The sequence below is a fragment of the Candoia aspera genome, chromosome 2, assembly GCF_035149785.1.
Source record: "Candoia aspera isolate rCanAsp1 chromosome 2, rCanAsp1.hap2, whole genome shotgun sequence".
Lineage (NCBI taxonomy): Eukaryota > Metazoa > Chordata > Lepidosauria > Squamata > Boidae > Candoia > Candoia aspera.
The window spans coordinates 106,683,920-106,700,579 of NC_086154.1; the positions used below are offsets into that span (position 1 = coordinate 106,683,920).

Consider the following 16,660-nt stretch of genomic DNA (forward strand, 5'->3'; position numbering starts at 1 on the left):
CACTGATCTTTGAATGTATTTTGTGATGTGCAAACTTCTTGAAATGCGGGAGTTACATTTCCTTCATTGATTCATTAGAATAGATGTTTTTGTTCTAAAGTTACAAGAAAATTGTGCATTACTAGATTGGATTACTTGGAATGATTTTATACTAAAGTTTATTTCTTGAAGTGCACATGTTAGGCAGAAGACATGGGTATAAGAATCATGTTTACATCTTCTGCCAAGACACATGTATGCATTCTGAAATAATTTGTGTCACTTTCTTAAACAAGCATGACAACGTATTTAGAATTCCAGATGGTTTATAGCAGTGTGATCATCTTAAAGGTGGATGGTTTTCAAGTCTACTGCATAGAATCTGATATTTGGTTTTCAGTGTCTCCTTGCATAATGCAGCAATGATAAATGTATCCTGTGGTATGGTATAATATTGAGTATCTCCATTGATGTAGCAAAGCTTGCTAGAACACACATTTCAGCAAACTTGCAGGACTGTTGAAGGGACGAGATTGATCAATGATGGCTGTTGCAGGGATTCTTAAAGGCAAATGGGGCAGAGATGCACATTTTCTTTTGAAAATGCCTAGCATAGAATGCAAGGCAGACTCATCATAATTAACATAGCTGCATTTTCATATTTTTCATATGCAATTCATAACTTGTGGATACAATGGCAGTGAATGTCATTACCTTGAATATGACAGAGTTAAGAACAGTTAAGGGGTATATATTTCTGCATGAACACCATCATCTTTGTCACTGTGTTGTCCTTTTAGAGTGAGTTCACTGCACCAGTCATGCTTTCTATAACATTTCATGGCTAGACTTCAAAGGCAGGGCTGGGCTAGCATCTTCCCTTGCATGGTTTCTGTTTGCATGTGATGGTGTGAGAATTGCATAAGCTATCGTAGACACCATTCTGCCCATCTTTCTTAGTTGCTTCTTTGCTGGTTCTGCAGGGTCATCCCCAACATCATCTCAGAATGCCACGCTGCCTTCATCGAGTGCCTGGCCACTTAGTGCCTCCGGCTACAGTAGCTCTTTCAGCAGCATTGCAGGTATGACCAATGGCCTTTCTCCTTAGAGGCCCCTGGGAGAGGAGGTTTTGACAAGGCCTCTGTTCTTGCAGTAATGATGGTACTACAGGTGTGCTTCTTTTGCATACTGGGCTCCCTTATTCAAATAACTGTCATAGGAATTTAGCAATAGTGAATGTGTAATGGGGATACATGAGACTGGCAATACCAGGATGTGCACTGACTCAGTATGAGAAACAGATATTCAGTATAGTGCTAATTTCTGTTGAACTAATTTCAGGACACAAATTTTTTCTTCATGCGCCCAGTATGCATGCAGTTAGCAACAGAAGTTATGCAGTAAAGAACACAGTCTGTCTGACATTGAGCAGCTTATCTTGGGAGAATGACTTAATCCAAAGGGACAGTGCTTTTTGCCCTTCCATGCCCTTTCTCCCTCCCTTTCTCAACTATGTCTTGAAGAGAGTAGAAGTAATCAAGGTGGTCATGATCAATTTGTGTAAGGCTGAATGTCTATAGCTTCTGTGCTCACCTAACAGTTTTCAGGATGCTGGCAGCCGTCTTATTCCTAGACCATTAGTGCAAGTGGGAATTCAGAGACTCAGGAGGAGGGCATGGGAGAAATGTACTTGAAAGCAGCAACACACTTTATTGTGTGCGTTTTTGTCAATCTCTAAACTCTAACATAGTGCTCTTCATGCTTTTTATCACATTTTGTTTATTTATAGCCACCTCAATCACCAAGGAACTCTAGGTGGCATATAAAGACTAAAAACAGCTTAAAACAAGCATCATATACCCAACAGTAAGAAAAATATGATTCACCTACATTGTGGGAAGAACAATACAGACCAACATTTATCATGTGGCATCGTAATGTATATTTTTTGTGTAAAACTAGAATGTTCCATAGTACACATAAAATATCTTGCCACACAATAGATAGTCTGATTTATTAACAAACAATCTTGTTCATCTTCTGCCAAATGTATTGCCTGATTCAAGGCAAAAATGCCAGCTGTGGTCCTCATCATGCACTCACAGGTATCCACGGGTGGGGTTGGAAAGAGCAAATGAAAAAACATGTATAAATGGTGTGTGTTTTATTTACTCAGTGGAAAAAATGTACCTGCCTCTTCTACCTCAATGCATATTGCATATCAGATAATATTGGACCCAACACCCAGATTATTTATTTATGCATCAAATTTCTCTGCCGCCCAGAGTCGTCATGTACAAGATGGGTGGCAGAGAAATTTGATAAATAAATAAATAAACAGACACTGTCACTGAAAGAATATGCTGGCTATTTCTTCCTCAGCAGCAACTCTTGAGGAGTTTGTTGTATTTGTGCATCTGAGCTATCTTTCAGTCTACTTCTGCTAGTCATAGATAATTTGCCACTGAGGTGATGGGCTTTCCCCAGTTTCCAGGATGGAACCCAGAATTAAAAAGTAAGAATAATTAATGGATTAGAAGTAGAATTAAAATAAACATGATTTCTGGGAGCCATCCAAAGCCATCAGTAGTATAATTATGTAGTATGCCTTTTTAATTGGTTGACTGGCTAAAAGTAAGGTAATTAACGTCTCATCAATCCTTCAGAATTGCAATCTGTTGTCATGATACTGTTTTATTTTGGTTTGTAGACTAAATTACCTAAAAGGATTAGATTTTATCTTATCATAGAAGAAGAAGGTGGAACACCTTCTCCATAGCCAGCAACATATAGATCTGTTTCCTCCTCTCCACCACATGAGCCTTTACAGTTATCCTCACTGATTGAGATTATCTGTAACCACTTCCATAAATATCTGAAAACTCATTTTAATCTTTTATTCCAGTTAGAGTAGATTTCTTAATTTAATTAAATTGGCAGTTAAAAGATAAAATTTGAAAGTTCTACTGAACGTTCAATTCAAAAGATTTCAAAATAAAGAGTTGCCATTTATTTTACCTGGTATGCACTTTCCTTTGGTATGGCTTTTTTTTCTCTTCTGCATGGAACTTGATTCAGATCCTAAGGTTGACTTTTTGAGATTTATTGTTTTTATGCAAAGAATTGATATTTCCGGAAATGGAGAAATAACTCTGCATCTCGGCAGCAACCTAGTTCATACAAGCTACAGCTTTATACTTCACATAAAGGATAACAACTGAGACAAATAATGGGAGACGCCATACTTAGATGGTGGCATACAGTGGGAGTGTTCTTTTTATTTAAACTTAATGCTTATAGCACAGTTCAGTAGATATCTATTAGAAAGTGTATTTAGGATTGCAGTTTTAGGCTGTATCAACCACCTTCCTTTATAGACTTTGGGAATATTTCAATGATAATCTGTTCTGCTATATTTTTATTTACTGACATCCAAGTGTGGTTTATTCATATGATTGATGTTTGAATATATTATTTTGTTGCCTTAATCATCTTTCAGATGTTTCACTGTAGATTTATCATTTGATGTAGAAATTAAAATTGCATAAATGTTAGCACATTTGTGATAGTGATGATAAAAATTAGTCAGAAAGTCATGATTACAGGAATAAATTTTGTGTCATAAGGACTGTCTAGTGAGAAAGCTTTGAGGGACACTCTTCTTCATTTCCTGTGGTAGTTTATGGATAAATGAAAATAATAAATAAAACAAGTTGAAGAGTCCTCATCTAGCTTCCTCCAGTTTTGCATGCAATCCTTCATCTTCACTTTCCCATTCTTTTAACAGGGAGAAGAAGTTTAAAGTATTATTAGGCTGTGGCCTGATGCATTTTCCAGATCATTTAAAAGTAGTTAGAGAGCCTCTAAGGTAGTGGAAGGCAAACAGACCATAGAGCTCATGCAGCTCCCTGAACATTTTTTTTTTTTTGGCATCCCTAAAGCCACATTTGATCATAGTTGTCAAAAACTGGTAGCATTGTTTTCTGCCTTGTTGAGATGGGAAATAAAAAACACAATGTTAGCACTAAAGTAGTTTTAAAATTAAAGATAGAGACAGAAAAATGCAAAGAAAAAAATGGAAAACTCCTGGATCAATCCTCTTTGCTTCCACATGTCTACAGCTACTCAAAATACTAAGTGCAATCCCCGATATTAAGTCACCAAAAGTTTGCCCAGCATTATTCTAGAAGTAATTGTTAGCAATGGGTTCACATGTCTATACCTGGGCCGCCTCTTTGGAAACAGGAGAAGGGGAAAAAAGGGACAAAACGTGGTGGGAGGAGAAAGGGAGTTTGCCTACAGATCGTATCTGGAGCTGAAGGGGCTCTAATCTACCTCTCATCCAGTATACCTTTAGTCTTATTATAGTTCTTATAATTCAGGGATTAGCCTTGTAGAATATACTTTCGTTTTTCTAGGCCTCTACACTTCAGTGGCTAAGGGAATCGAGCCAGTTGTTGATTCTGAGACATACACTGCTGTTAACTGAAATTTGCAGCCCCTTGCTAATCTTTCCCAAAGATCTTTGTGGATCACAAAATAGCTTCTGTATAATTCATGAAAATGAGGAACTTCTTTCCTTTTCTGTTGGTGGCTGGGAGAGTAAAATGATATTATATGCTTGAAACTGGTAAATAATTGGATTTATTCTGAAGTCATGATGCTAGATGAATTTCATACCTTATAGCATCTTCATTGGAAACCATTCAGGGAATCTTTGGTGGATTAATAAGACTTATACAGCAGAAAACTGAAAAGCTTTAGCAAAAAAAACTAGTAAAGATCAGCAATGTATCGATCACTGTTCGTTTGAAATTCACCATGTTTATATATGGGAGAGCAGAAACCTGGGGATCCCAGATTGTCCCAAATTCTACATTCTGACAAATAAACAAATTGCATTTCTCTATTACAGGTAAATTGTCAGACATCAAATCAACATGGTCTTCTGGCCCAATATCTCACACACAAGCCTCTTTGTCGCATGAACTCTGGAAGGTACCCAGGAACACTACAGCTCCTACAAGGCCACCTCCAGGCTTAACAAACACCAAGCCATCATCTACCTGGGGTGCCAGCCCATTGGGTTGGACCAGTTCTTACTCCTCTGGTATTCCTGATTTCCTTCTTTCTTTTTTTTTCTTTTGACTTAACTGCATAAATGATATCTGCCTTTCCTTCAAGAGCTTAAGCAACATATATAAGACTTTCTGATCCAGTTTTGCTCCACAGCATCAACCCTGTTTGGGCTAAAAGTGGTAACTAATCTAAAGACACCCAATGAACCTCCATAGCTAAGCGTGAATTAGAACCTGGGGCAGTCCAACTCTTTAACTTTATTGGCTAAATAAATACAATATATCTTTGCTTTGGGTTTAGGCTTTTTTATGTAGAAAATCTTGACCTAAAAAAGTCAGTGCATGTAATGGGCTGTGAGAATACCTTGAGGAACAGGAAGAAGAGCTGCAACCAAGACAATGGCCAGATAAAAGAAATTTGAGTCCAAAGCAGAAATGTAATTTGAGAAAGCATCTCAGACTTGACCCTCCCTAGTTCTCATGTAGATAAAGGCAGGGTGGGGGGAGGTGCTTTCAGACTTGCAAGATTCTGTTACTGTAACCCTATAATAAAAGTAATTTTAATATTCATAACTTTGGTTCCCAAGTTTGGTCTGCCTCTAAGGGCTGACAGTGCAACATTGTCAGTGTCAGTCACTCAGTTCAGATGCATCTCCCTTCTGTTTAGATTCTGAATTATTTCATTTGTTCTACAATTCTATATAGATTGTACTACACTCACACTACTACACACACACACACACAAATATACATATACACACACACACACCAGTAGCTGGAAAGGGCTGGACTAAAAGACAGCACTGGGGCACTGATCATAGCAGCACAAAAACAGGAGCTAAGCACCAGATCCATAGAAGCAGGGGTCTACCACAGTAGACAGGACCTGAGGTGCAAACTGTGCAGAGAGGCCTCAGAGACAGTCCAACACACAGTGGCAGGATGCAAGATGCAGGCAGGAACAGCATACACTGAACGGCACAACCCAGTAGCTGGCATTGTGTACAGGAACATCTGCACAGCGTATGGGCTAGACCCACAAAAGTCCAGATGGGAGATTCCATAGAAAGTTGTGGAGAATGACAGGGCTAAGATCCTGTGGGACTTCCAGATCCAGACAGACAGGCAGGTACTGGTCAATCAACCAGACATCGTGGTGGTAGTAGACAAGGACCAGAAGACAGCGGTGGTGATAGATGTAGCGGTGCCAAGTGACAGCAACATCAGGAAGAAGGAGTATGAGAAGCTGGAGAAATACCAGGGCCTGAAGGAGGAACTAGAGAGGATGTGGAAAGTGAAGGCCAAATTGGCCCAGTGGTGGTAGAGGCACTCGGGGCTGTGACTCCTAAGCTGGGAGAGTGGCTCCAACAGATCCCAGGAGCAACATCAGAGCTCTCTGTCCAGAAGAGTGCAATGCTAGGAACAGCTGAGATACTGTGCAGAACCCTCAGACTCCCAGGCCTCTGGTAGAAGACCCAAGGTTGAGGAAGACACATACCACCCATGGGGTGACAAGGTTTTTTTTTTTTAATATGGCTTGAGTTGCACTATCAGAAATATAAACAAATTTGATCTATACTGAAACGCAGTACTTTTGTTGTAGGTTACAGCCAGTTAAAACATGCTGTCATTCCCTCTTCCACATTCTGTTCTGCTTTTACTCAATTTCTTGTTATCCTCACATCCATCAGCCTATATCACTCTCAATGGACTGTTGGAACGGGTGTTTCCCCCGTCCTCAGTTTAGTGTATTTCTACAAACTTCAGAGGTGTCCAAGCATGGGATATTAGTGTAAACAGTTCCATTTTTTTTTCTGTTCAAATATTGGTGCTCATAAGATTAAGTTTACAATCAATATATACAAGAAAAATCTAAAATGTTGTAGTTTGTAACACTAACCATGCAAATGGATATTTGGTAACTCCCTACAAATTAATCAAAAGGTTAATTGTTCCAGCCAAATATTGATTTACCGTTCAGCTCTCTATCCCTCTGGTGTAGGAGAGTAAAATTTATATCAGTTTTTCCATGGCTACCCTTCAGATCCACCATTTTAAAATCCCCAGAATTTCTGACTGGAAATTCTGTGAGTTTGATCCAACATATCTGTAGAGCATCATATTGGGAAAACCTAAGTTATGCATTGGTTCTCTTTGTGAAGCATAAACATAAAGCATAATTTTTCAAATATTGTTACTTCTTAAATTTTAACATAGGCAGCTAAGAGAGGTCCTTTCAAACCTCAGAATGTAATGTTAGCAGCTTGTTCGTGTTGGAGTAAAACTGCCCTGGTTCTTCCCCCCTCCCCTGGCAGATGCCCATGGATTACTATTGCTTACAAAAGGTAGCAGCAACAGTAGTAAACATCACAAGAACATTCCAGAGTTAGGACAGGTTCTTCCCCTGGGGCATCTTACAGTTCTCACACTTAATAGCAAAAGTACAGAGGGAAGGAAAGGAAGTGATGTGATGTCATCTTCATGAAGCTTATACAATAGTTGGCACTTCTCCTTTTTGTTATGTTCCACAGTGGAAGCTGGTATCTAGACACAGTTTAAGGATCAGATTATGTACCATCAAACTGATTCTATTCTATTCTATTCTGTTCATAATGCTCTACTGTATTTAATGGTAGAAACCAAGGTGCATTTCTGGTCACTTTGCAACTGGGAGTGGGAGGTGTCAATATTTCCTGTACCAGTTTGGTACTAAAACATCTGAGTTGGAAGTTAGAGAGATTCCCAATTAAAATGCACATAAAACAGCAGTGTCAAGGCAGTAGAGATGCATGAAAGACAAAGGAGAACTCGGTGAGGAATTAGACATAGGGAGAGGAGAGGAGGAACTGACAATTTCAGTTACAATATTTATTATTGTATCCGTGTAGAAATGGATATCTAATACTCATACAGTTACCAAATTTAGCTTGCAAAATCTTCTAGAATTTTCTGGATCTCTTTGCTGCTGTCTAGTAGTCAACTACAATTTTACAACCCTGAACTGTTAGCCCTAAGCACCCCATTTTCAAATATAACATATTTGAATGCTATGAATGAATGAATGAATGAATGAATGAATGAATAAATAAATAAATAAAATATTTGGTTTTTAATGAGCTTTCTTTGCTGGATTAATAGCAGGATTTCTAGCTGTGGGTTAAGTATAGTAACCTACCTTACTTAAGAAATGCCTTTTTTGTAATTGAAGCAGTTGAAAAATGAAGCAGTGTATCTTATCCTTACCAGAATCAAGCCAAGGCTGAAAAAGAAATTGCCCTCATCCTTTTAGTTCTAAAATCTTTGATTTGTCTGTGTCTATCATTGTACAACTTTCAGTTTATCTGTGTTTTTTTCTTTTTTCTTTTATATTTTTCTTTTTAAAATATATATTACTGTAAAAAATTTAAAATACAACAGAAAGTAAGAAAAGAAATGAGGTAGAGCAAAAAATGACTAGTACATACAAATTCTTTTTAAAAGGCATAACAAAAGAAAAGATAAAGCCTTTCTGATGAAAGATCTTCCCTCTTTCTTCCTTTTGTTTCCCAACCACTAACTACAATTTAAATATTTGTACTTGATCTGGAATTTCTTCTAAAGTTTTAATCTGTGGGTTAATTAAGCACAAAAGAAAAGTTTAGTAGCCAGATAAATGAATAATGTTCGTTTTTTTTCCCTATGAGCCTTTTCAGCTGTGCATAACTAACTGAAACATAAAATCCAAGAACCTTTACTCATGCATCTGTTCTGCATTTTTAAGTGGTGCAGAGTCATCCTAGTCTTTTGCATCTCTCAGAAAGGAAGGCTAGCAGACATTTGCTAAATCTTCTGATCAAAATAAATTTCTTGTTAAAAGTCCTTCTAGAAAACGTATTCCTCGGGTTTGTGTCTTGTATGTTCTGCTCTCTTTCTTCAGTTGTACCCTAATGTTTTCTTTGTTCTGTTATAGGCTCAGCCTGGAGTACTGACAGCTCAGGAAGAACAAGTAGCTGGCTAGTTCTCCGCAACCTCACTCCCCAGGTAAATAAAACTTACCATACGTTAGGGGAAGAACCATAAAAAGTACTCAGCACTGGACTTGTAAATCCTTAGACCCTGCTGCTCTTGGTGTGTTTTATGAAATTTTGATAGCTTAACTATTGAAGCTTTCTATTTTCAGCATTTTATTTCTAAAGCAGCAAGTTGTAGGATTGGCTTACTTGACATTTTATCTATCTATCTATCTATCAATCAAATTTTATCACTGCCCATCTCCCTCCCAAGGAGGGACTCTGGGCGGTTTACAATAAAATAGAATTAAAAACCAAAACAGTTATAAATACAATAAAAGTAAGAATGTGATGGAATCAAGATGGACAAGAGTTCTTTATCAGACCGTGAGTATAACAGGTCCATCAGAAGTCACTCTAGGGCGCTAGCCATCCCCAAGTACAGCTGTTCCCCCTTCCATTCCAAGCCTGCTGGCAAAACCAGGTCTTTTTTCTTTTTAATTGCAAGAATGGCAGTCAGGCAACATAGTTTCTCAGTACTGTGCATGCAAAAAGTTGTACTGTGTTATTCAATCCTAACCTCATTAATGTCTTAAGTTATGTGATCATAAGTCATGTGGAACACAATCATAAATATAAATATAAATAAAAGGTTCACATTTTGTGAACCTTTTGAGTTTTTTAGCTTGAAAGGAGAGATCCATCAGTCAGTTTCAAATTTTAGACTGCTCAAAGCCAAATGTATAGTTCAGTTATGGTACCAAAACTATAATATTGTTTTTCAGAAATAATATTAACAATCAACATCCTGACGTGCTACAAAAACCCTCTCCCAAATAAACACCTACTGCATGGGGCCATCTGCACTTCAAGGGCAGCCCCATGCAGTCTGTTTTCCAGTAAAAACTGGTACACAAGATGGAGTTGCGCAAAGGCCCTGTTGGCCACAGCTGCCACTTGCTTATTGAGCAAGAACAATGAATATAGAAAGTTCCTCAACTTATGAACCAGTTAAAAATGGGGAGCTCAGTTCTGTCTAGAACTAAAAATGGAATATTCCCAGACTCAGATGGCCTCTGAACTCCTAGTCAGACTGCCTTGTGGACGGAGACTATGTTCCTCCCCATCCAGACCCTAACTCTTGGACCTGGAACAGCACTTTGACCAAATCTCTTATTCAGTCCACTGCCTTAATAAACAAATGAATATCATCAGTGTACTGGTGCTACCTGACCCCATGTCAATAGATGATCTCTCACAGTGGCTTCATGCACCTGTAAAAGGGTAGGGGAAAGAAAGTTGAGTCCTACAGGTCCCAACAGTGTAGCACCTTCTGTCCTGAACTCTTCCCTTCCACCACCAACAACTAGAACTGGCTCCAGGGAAAGGAGGAGATCTACTGTAACACTTGCTTCCCACTCCCAACTACCAGAAATGGTCCAGAACAATACCATGATCAGTGGTATTGAACACAGTTGAGAGATCAAAGAGGATGAGGAATGTCACACAATCCTGGTCCTCCACAGATCATCGACAAGAGCAATCAGTGTGTTCTCAGGACAATACCCTAGCCTGAAACTCAACTAAAAAGGTCCAGATAATCTGTTTCTTCTCTGCAACTGCAGCCCTACCGCCTTCTCAACAACCTTCACAATAAAAGGAATTTTGGGAATTGTTGATAGATTTCCAAACTATCTGGGTCAAATGGTGGCTTCTTGAACAGGAAGCACACCAATGCCTATTTCAAGGCTGGTGGTACCACTCCATCCCTCAAAGATGCATTCATCACTTCTCTGGAGGCTCTCACCAACGAGGAGAGGTAGGGTTCTAATCTACAAGAGACACAGCTTGAACAGAGTAGCCTGTCCCTGAAGGGAAGCTCCAGAAATAGCTCAATTGTGCCTGTTCAGGCAGGGAGAGAGGAAGATGGAGGGGTTGTTTCATCAATACACCAAATCCCTGAGAGGAATCTACAGTGTTTTATTTATGTTTTTCAAGATACAGTTTTGACTCTTTTACTAAAGAGTTACCCTCCCTTTGTCAAAGTAATGCCACTGGGCAGAGGGGAGAAATCCCTCACATATTTTTTTTGCTTTCCCCAACTAGATTGATGGCTCTACACTGCGTACTCTATGCTTGCAACATGGTCCTCTTATTACATTCCACCTAAACCTGACTCAAGGGAATGCTGTGGTCCGATACAGTTCCAAGGAAGAAGCAGCAAAGGCTCAGAAGTCTCTGCATATGTATGTCATTTTATTTGGTACTGTTTTTAAAGGATGGGGTGTTTACTTGGCTTGTGATATACTTAAGGATTGCCTTAGAGAAGAAAAGGAGGTTTGAATAGTAAACAAAGAAGGATGAAGTATAGAGGGACAGGGCATGATGTGACCAGTCACCCTTAGAATCCTATAAAAAAAGACTAAACTAAGATTGTTTCCACTTAAGACTTCTCTCTCATTCTCAGGTATCAATTTAGATGTCTGCAAGGTTACCTCCCATATTAAATTCAAAGCCGCCTAGTCAGGTTTGCCACTGCAATATTTGCACTATTTCATAATGAACCATCTAGCTCTTGAATAATATTTGACATTTAAGGGAATGCATATATTGGAGTCAGAATAAACGTGTGGGTCCTGGAAAGTGTGCCTCAGCAGTTTCCCACTGAGTTTTCTTCTCTGTTTTCAGGTGCGTTTTGGGGAACACCACCATCTTGGCTGAGTTTGCTGGAGAAGAGGAAGTGAACCGTTTTTTAGCACAAGGCCAGCCACTGCCCCCCACTTCCAGTTGGCAGTCCAACACTGGAACCACTCAGACACGTTTGGGCTCCACAAGCAGTTCTCATGGAATGGTGCGCAATGATGCAGGCCACTGGAATACCCCCTGCCTTGGTGGGAAAGGGAGCAGCGATCTGCTCTGGGGTGGGGTCCCTCAGTATTCAAGCAGCCTTTGGGGTCCCCCCAGCACCGATGACGGCAGGGTTATCGGAAGCCCAACGCCTTTGAATACACTGCTCCCAGGGGACCTTCTCAGCGGGGAGTCCATCTAGGACACCAGAAAAACAAAATGGAAGTAACAATCATCAGCACTAAAGGAAAAAAAAAAGTAACAGTAACCCTTTCCAGTCCAGGGCATCACGAAGGATCCAGCTTTAATAGATCAGACTGGCAGCCCCTTTTTTAGTACCTCTGTCTAATCTCGACTATGAAACTCTGCCGGAGTCCTTGTGAACTGTTCGCATAACAGTATGGGCTCCCTTTGGTCAGTGTCATGTGCTAATGATAGATTTTGTGTGGGTTTTTTTCCAACAGCTTTTTAATTTTATTTTTATGTTTGTATGGTGTTTTTAAAGACGTATACAAGCTGCTTAGACTAGTTCTATCATGAAGGGCACTTTTCAGAATTTGGGCTGGAAAGGGTTATTTTATCAACTTGGGGAAGTTTGGGGGGGAGGGATAAAGGGGAGGTGAGAAAGCCTATTTAAAATGAGCCTGTGATAATTATGCACATTACCAGAGGCGGATCCAGTAATCAGTGGGGGTGGCATCCGACCAGCCTGTCAGCAATGTTGGGGAACAAATCTTAGCCCCCTTGGCTGGATGACTTGGATTGAGGGGTGGGGTGGAATATCCAGGTCCACTACTCCCGTGGGTCTTGCCTATGCACATTACACTTGTTTCATTACTTTTTGTGTCATTTTTTTAATTCTCCCCCCAAATAGTTCAAAGGATTTTTTTAAAAAAGAGAAAGAAAGAAAGAAAGAAAGAAAGATTAACATATCAAGCACGCAATTATACTTGAATCTAGCAGGCCAATAACAAAATGTGAACACTTTCTATTATTACACTTCCAGGTTGGCATCAGAAAACAAAAGAACAGGCTCTAGGATTTTTTTTTTTTTTGTTCTTTCTTACGTGTATGCATTGGGGAAAAGTTGAACTGATGTGTGAATGTATGGATGTGTATGTGTGCCGGGTGTAAAACTTAACAAATTGTGTGACCTTTTTTCTTTTCTTCTTTTTCAGTATATGCTTTTAATTTGCTTATTGGTCAAATGTTTAATTGTTATTAGCTTCTAACTTTGCACTGAGTGTCCACAGCCCTTCTTGTAGCTAATCCTACTTGTTTTTTTTAAAAAATAAAAATTAAAAAAAAAACTGATAGGAGGGGCTGGCGACAATTCACGTGTAAATGTTTACTCAAGGACTCTTACCGCATTTTAAAAACTTACAGTGTGTATCTCTGGAGAATAATATGTATATCTACCTTTAGCAGCTTTTTATTGTGGACTAATGCAAGAAAATAATTACCGGAGTATTGCACCATTTTTTTTCCCATTCGGAATATAAAGTTAAAAAAAAAAAAAGGAAAAAAACTCTTGTTGAACTGTGGCCATAAATACTTGTAAAGAGTGGATGGTTCCCTGCAAGCCGGAACAGAAACAAGCACTTGGACATAGGTTTTGACTGCTTTTGGAGGAGCCTACGATTTCAGCTCCCACCTGTTTACAAACCCTTTTTTTTTCCTCCTTCAAACTTTAAAATAAAAAAAGGAATTAAAAAAAAGAAAAAAAAAGACTTCCATCATAAAGAAACCTATTTTCAGAATGAAGATATGCTACTTCAGAGCTCTGGGATTGAACAGTGTTTGTTGTTGTTACTGTTGTTGTTACTGTTGTTGTTGATCCTTTTCTTTGGCCATTGCTGTGTACTCTTTTTTTTTTTTTCCTCATCTTCGTCAGAGTGGCGAAAAATATTGTGATCACTATCTTGCACATGGTGGAAGATGTCTCAGGAAAGCCGGGTTTCCCGAGGAGCAACTCCACACCATTTCATGTATTTTTTAAACCCAACTCCTAGCACTGAAGATATTATTAAAAAAAATAAATAAAAATAAAAAAAGACAAGAAGAAAAATACCTAATCTAATGTGTAGCAGTTACATATTTACCAAATAATGGACTCAAAAGAAATAGATGTTTGAAGAGTGCTTTATATATTAAAAATTGCTTTATGTTTAAAAATGATCAATGTTTTTGATTGTTTTGAAAGGAAGAAAGACAATGGAATAACATACCCTTTGAGTATGTTTTTAAAAATTATATGAACATTGTGCTCCCTGACTGCTTAGATCAGGAAACTCGTGCATTACATTTTGTTTTGTTTTGTTAAAGGTTAGCTTTTTAATGGTTTTGTCGAATTAAAAAGGGTCCTGCAAAATTGCAAATCAACAAAAGCTGGTTTTTTAGAGGATCATGAACTATGCACAGATTGGGTTCCAGACTTGTGTTTTCTCAAGTTTTCGTAGTGTATTTAGCTGAATACCCTTTTCTCAGAGTGATTGCATCTCATTCTCATTACACGCACTCTACATATGTATTGTGTATATATCTCTCTTTTAACACACACAGACACACATTATATTTATATATAAAATACATATGTGCCTATGTGCGGATTGAAATGGTCAATACAATTTTCCATGCTAAAGTTTAGTAATGACTTGTAGAAAAAGAACTCTCAATCATTTAAAATTGGAGATGGACATTTTTAAAATAATTCCTGTTGAATTTTTATTTTTTATTTTATTTTAATGTTTTGCCTTTAATTTTGAATTCAAGATGTCTGTAACTCTGAGATGAAAAGTTTTTAAAAGTTTGTGGCTTTTAATGTTATTTCTCCTCATAGAATGTGATTGTTAAAAACATGCACCAGAAGTTGCTTTCAAGAGTACGAAGATTCTTTGAAACTTAATAAATTGCAATTTTTCTTGGCTGTTAAGAAGGCATGTGTATTTTCTTGTGTACAGAGATGACTGTTAACAGATAATCTCCTAGCGTTTCTAAGGCTTGCCCCATCCATTACCTGTTAATTGTTCAACCAGCAAATATCCGAAGTGATTAAAATGTCACCTTCAGTGTGTGTATGCTTTAATTTACAGATTGTTGACTCACTGCTTGTGATTGCTTAGTATTGTTATTTATGTTTGCTAGTTGCCTTCTCAATTTCACATCTGTTGACAATATAAGATAGGAATGGATTTTTATATGAAAAAGTTGTAAAGTAATTGTATTTTTTGTTAAATGCTGTTTCCCCCTTTTTTTCTTTTTTTCTCTTTTTTGTCTTTGACATATTGTGAAAAACTTTTATCACTGCTCATAATTCGAAGTATATACTTTACAAACATATTATCATACTTCTGGCTAGTATTCCTTTTGCTTCAGCACCTCTTGAGAACAAAGTTTAATGTTTCCATATCTAGAACTGGGAAGTTTCCAAACAAAATATTGTTCATGGTTTAGGTATATCAATGCCTCCTGGACGTTTTTTTTTTTCTCGTTACATTTGAGTTTTCATAGGAGCTTTGGTTTTTTTCTTGTGACACTCAGTTTCATCAACATAAACTTCTTTTATACAGCTTTCAGAAAGGAAAGGGTTTGTAAGACACTAAGGTTTTTCTTGGCCACAGTAAGAAATTCAACATGTAAATCAGGTTTGCTGGGCAATAACTCCAAAGCCATGTTTACTTTTTAAGCTAACTCAGACTACTTACATTTTTATCTAGCCTGAAATAGTGAAGTACCCATTTTTTAAAATCATTATGTGTACAGTACTGTATTCAGTATGTACGTTCCACAACAGGATTAGTATAAATACTGGGATAAGTATTTTAAAACAAATCCAGAAACAGTTTTGCTCTACTCAGCAGATTGACCAGGAGGGCGCTCAGATGGGGCAACAGGACCATATAAAATCTCATTTTTAGGATTTTCCCTGTAGTAATCATAATAGCTTGGACTTTTGAGAGAGGTCCATACATTTAAAAAAAGAAATTGGATACTAATGTATTGATTTTCACAACTGTTCACCTTAAATGAGCCTATGGACACTTACTTTGGCACAGCAGGACCCACGCCCAACCCGACTCAGTTTTCCTTAATGTATTTTCAGTCATAAAACAAAGCACCAAGTTCAAGCACCAGCTTTATTTACAAGATTGCCTTTGGGCTTCCAAATGAGTTCCATTGGCCTTTTCAGAAAATAAAAAGAGAAATAGCTTCAGCCTCATGCTTTGTTTGAAAACACGTACACGATCCCAGAAAAAATGGCAAAGGTGATGTGTGTCCTGTGTGACTAGAAGAAATAGAATGAAATGTCCTTAGGAAAGTCCTTAGGACTTAGGAAATGTGTCTTTTTTTTTTAATTGATCACACCCACCAGGACAAGTGGCAAAAGGCCTTTTGGGGAACACTGCCAGATATAGTACTTTCCTGGACCTCAGGAAAGCTGGCAGATATTCTCATGTTTTAGTTCACCAAATAATATGTTCTTGAATACTACATAATTAACCAGTCAGGGTTATATTCCTTACTCTTACGATGTGATGTATGTATTTTCAACACTGATTCCTTTCTGTTAATAATAGATGGATTGGAAAGAAATTGCACTTTTCGTATTGGAATGTATGTATGCATTACACCAGCTTGTATACCACCTACTCCCTAGACTCTAGCAGCTTACAATATTAAACACAAAAAAAATTAAATATTTTCCACTGATGTCAACTACTAAGGACTCTCCATTTTGAAAGACCAGTGACAAAGGACTCTTCACCT

General features: G+C 38.1%; 1 protein-coding gene across 5 annotated transcripts in view; it reads left to right on the forward strand.

Annotated features, from left to right (window-relative positions):
* Positions 1-12,779, forward strand: part of TNRC6C (trinucleotide repeat containing adaptor 6C) — a 161,317-nt gene extending 148,538 nt beyond the window's left edge. For 4 of the 5 annotated variants that reach the window (XM_063292877.1, XM_063292874.1, XM_063292875.1 and 1 more), the window contains 5 exons: positions 963-1,061; positions 4,895-5,089; positions 9,007-9,077; positions 11,153-11,292; positions 11,735-12,779. In XM_063292877.1, the coding sequence (XP_063148947.1) occupies positions 963-1,061; positions 4,895-5,089; positions 9,007-9,077; positions 11,153-11,292; positions 11,735-12,095 (866 nt within the window). In that variant the 3' untranslated portion in view covers positions 12,096-12,779. The remainder of the gene's footprint in view (positions 1-962; positions 1,062-4,894; positions 5,090-9,006; positions 9,078-11,152; positions 11,293-11,734) is intronic. The other variant, XM_063292876.1, reaches the window with a different exon arrangement.
* Positions 12,780-16,660: the final 3,881 nt, after the last annotated feature.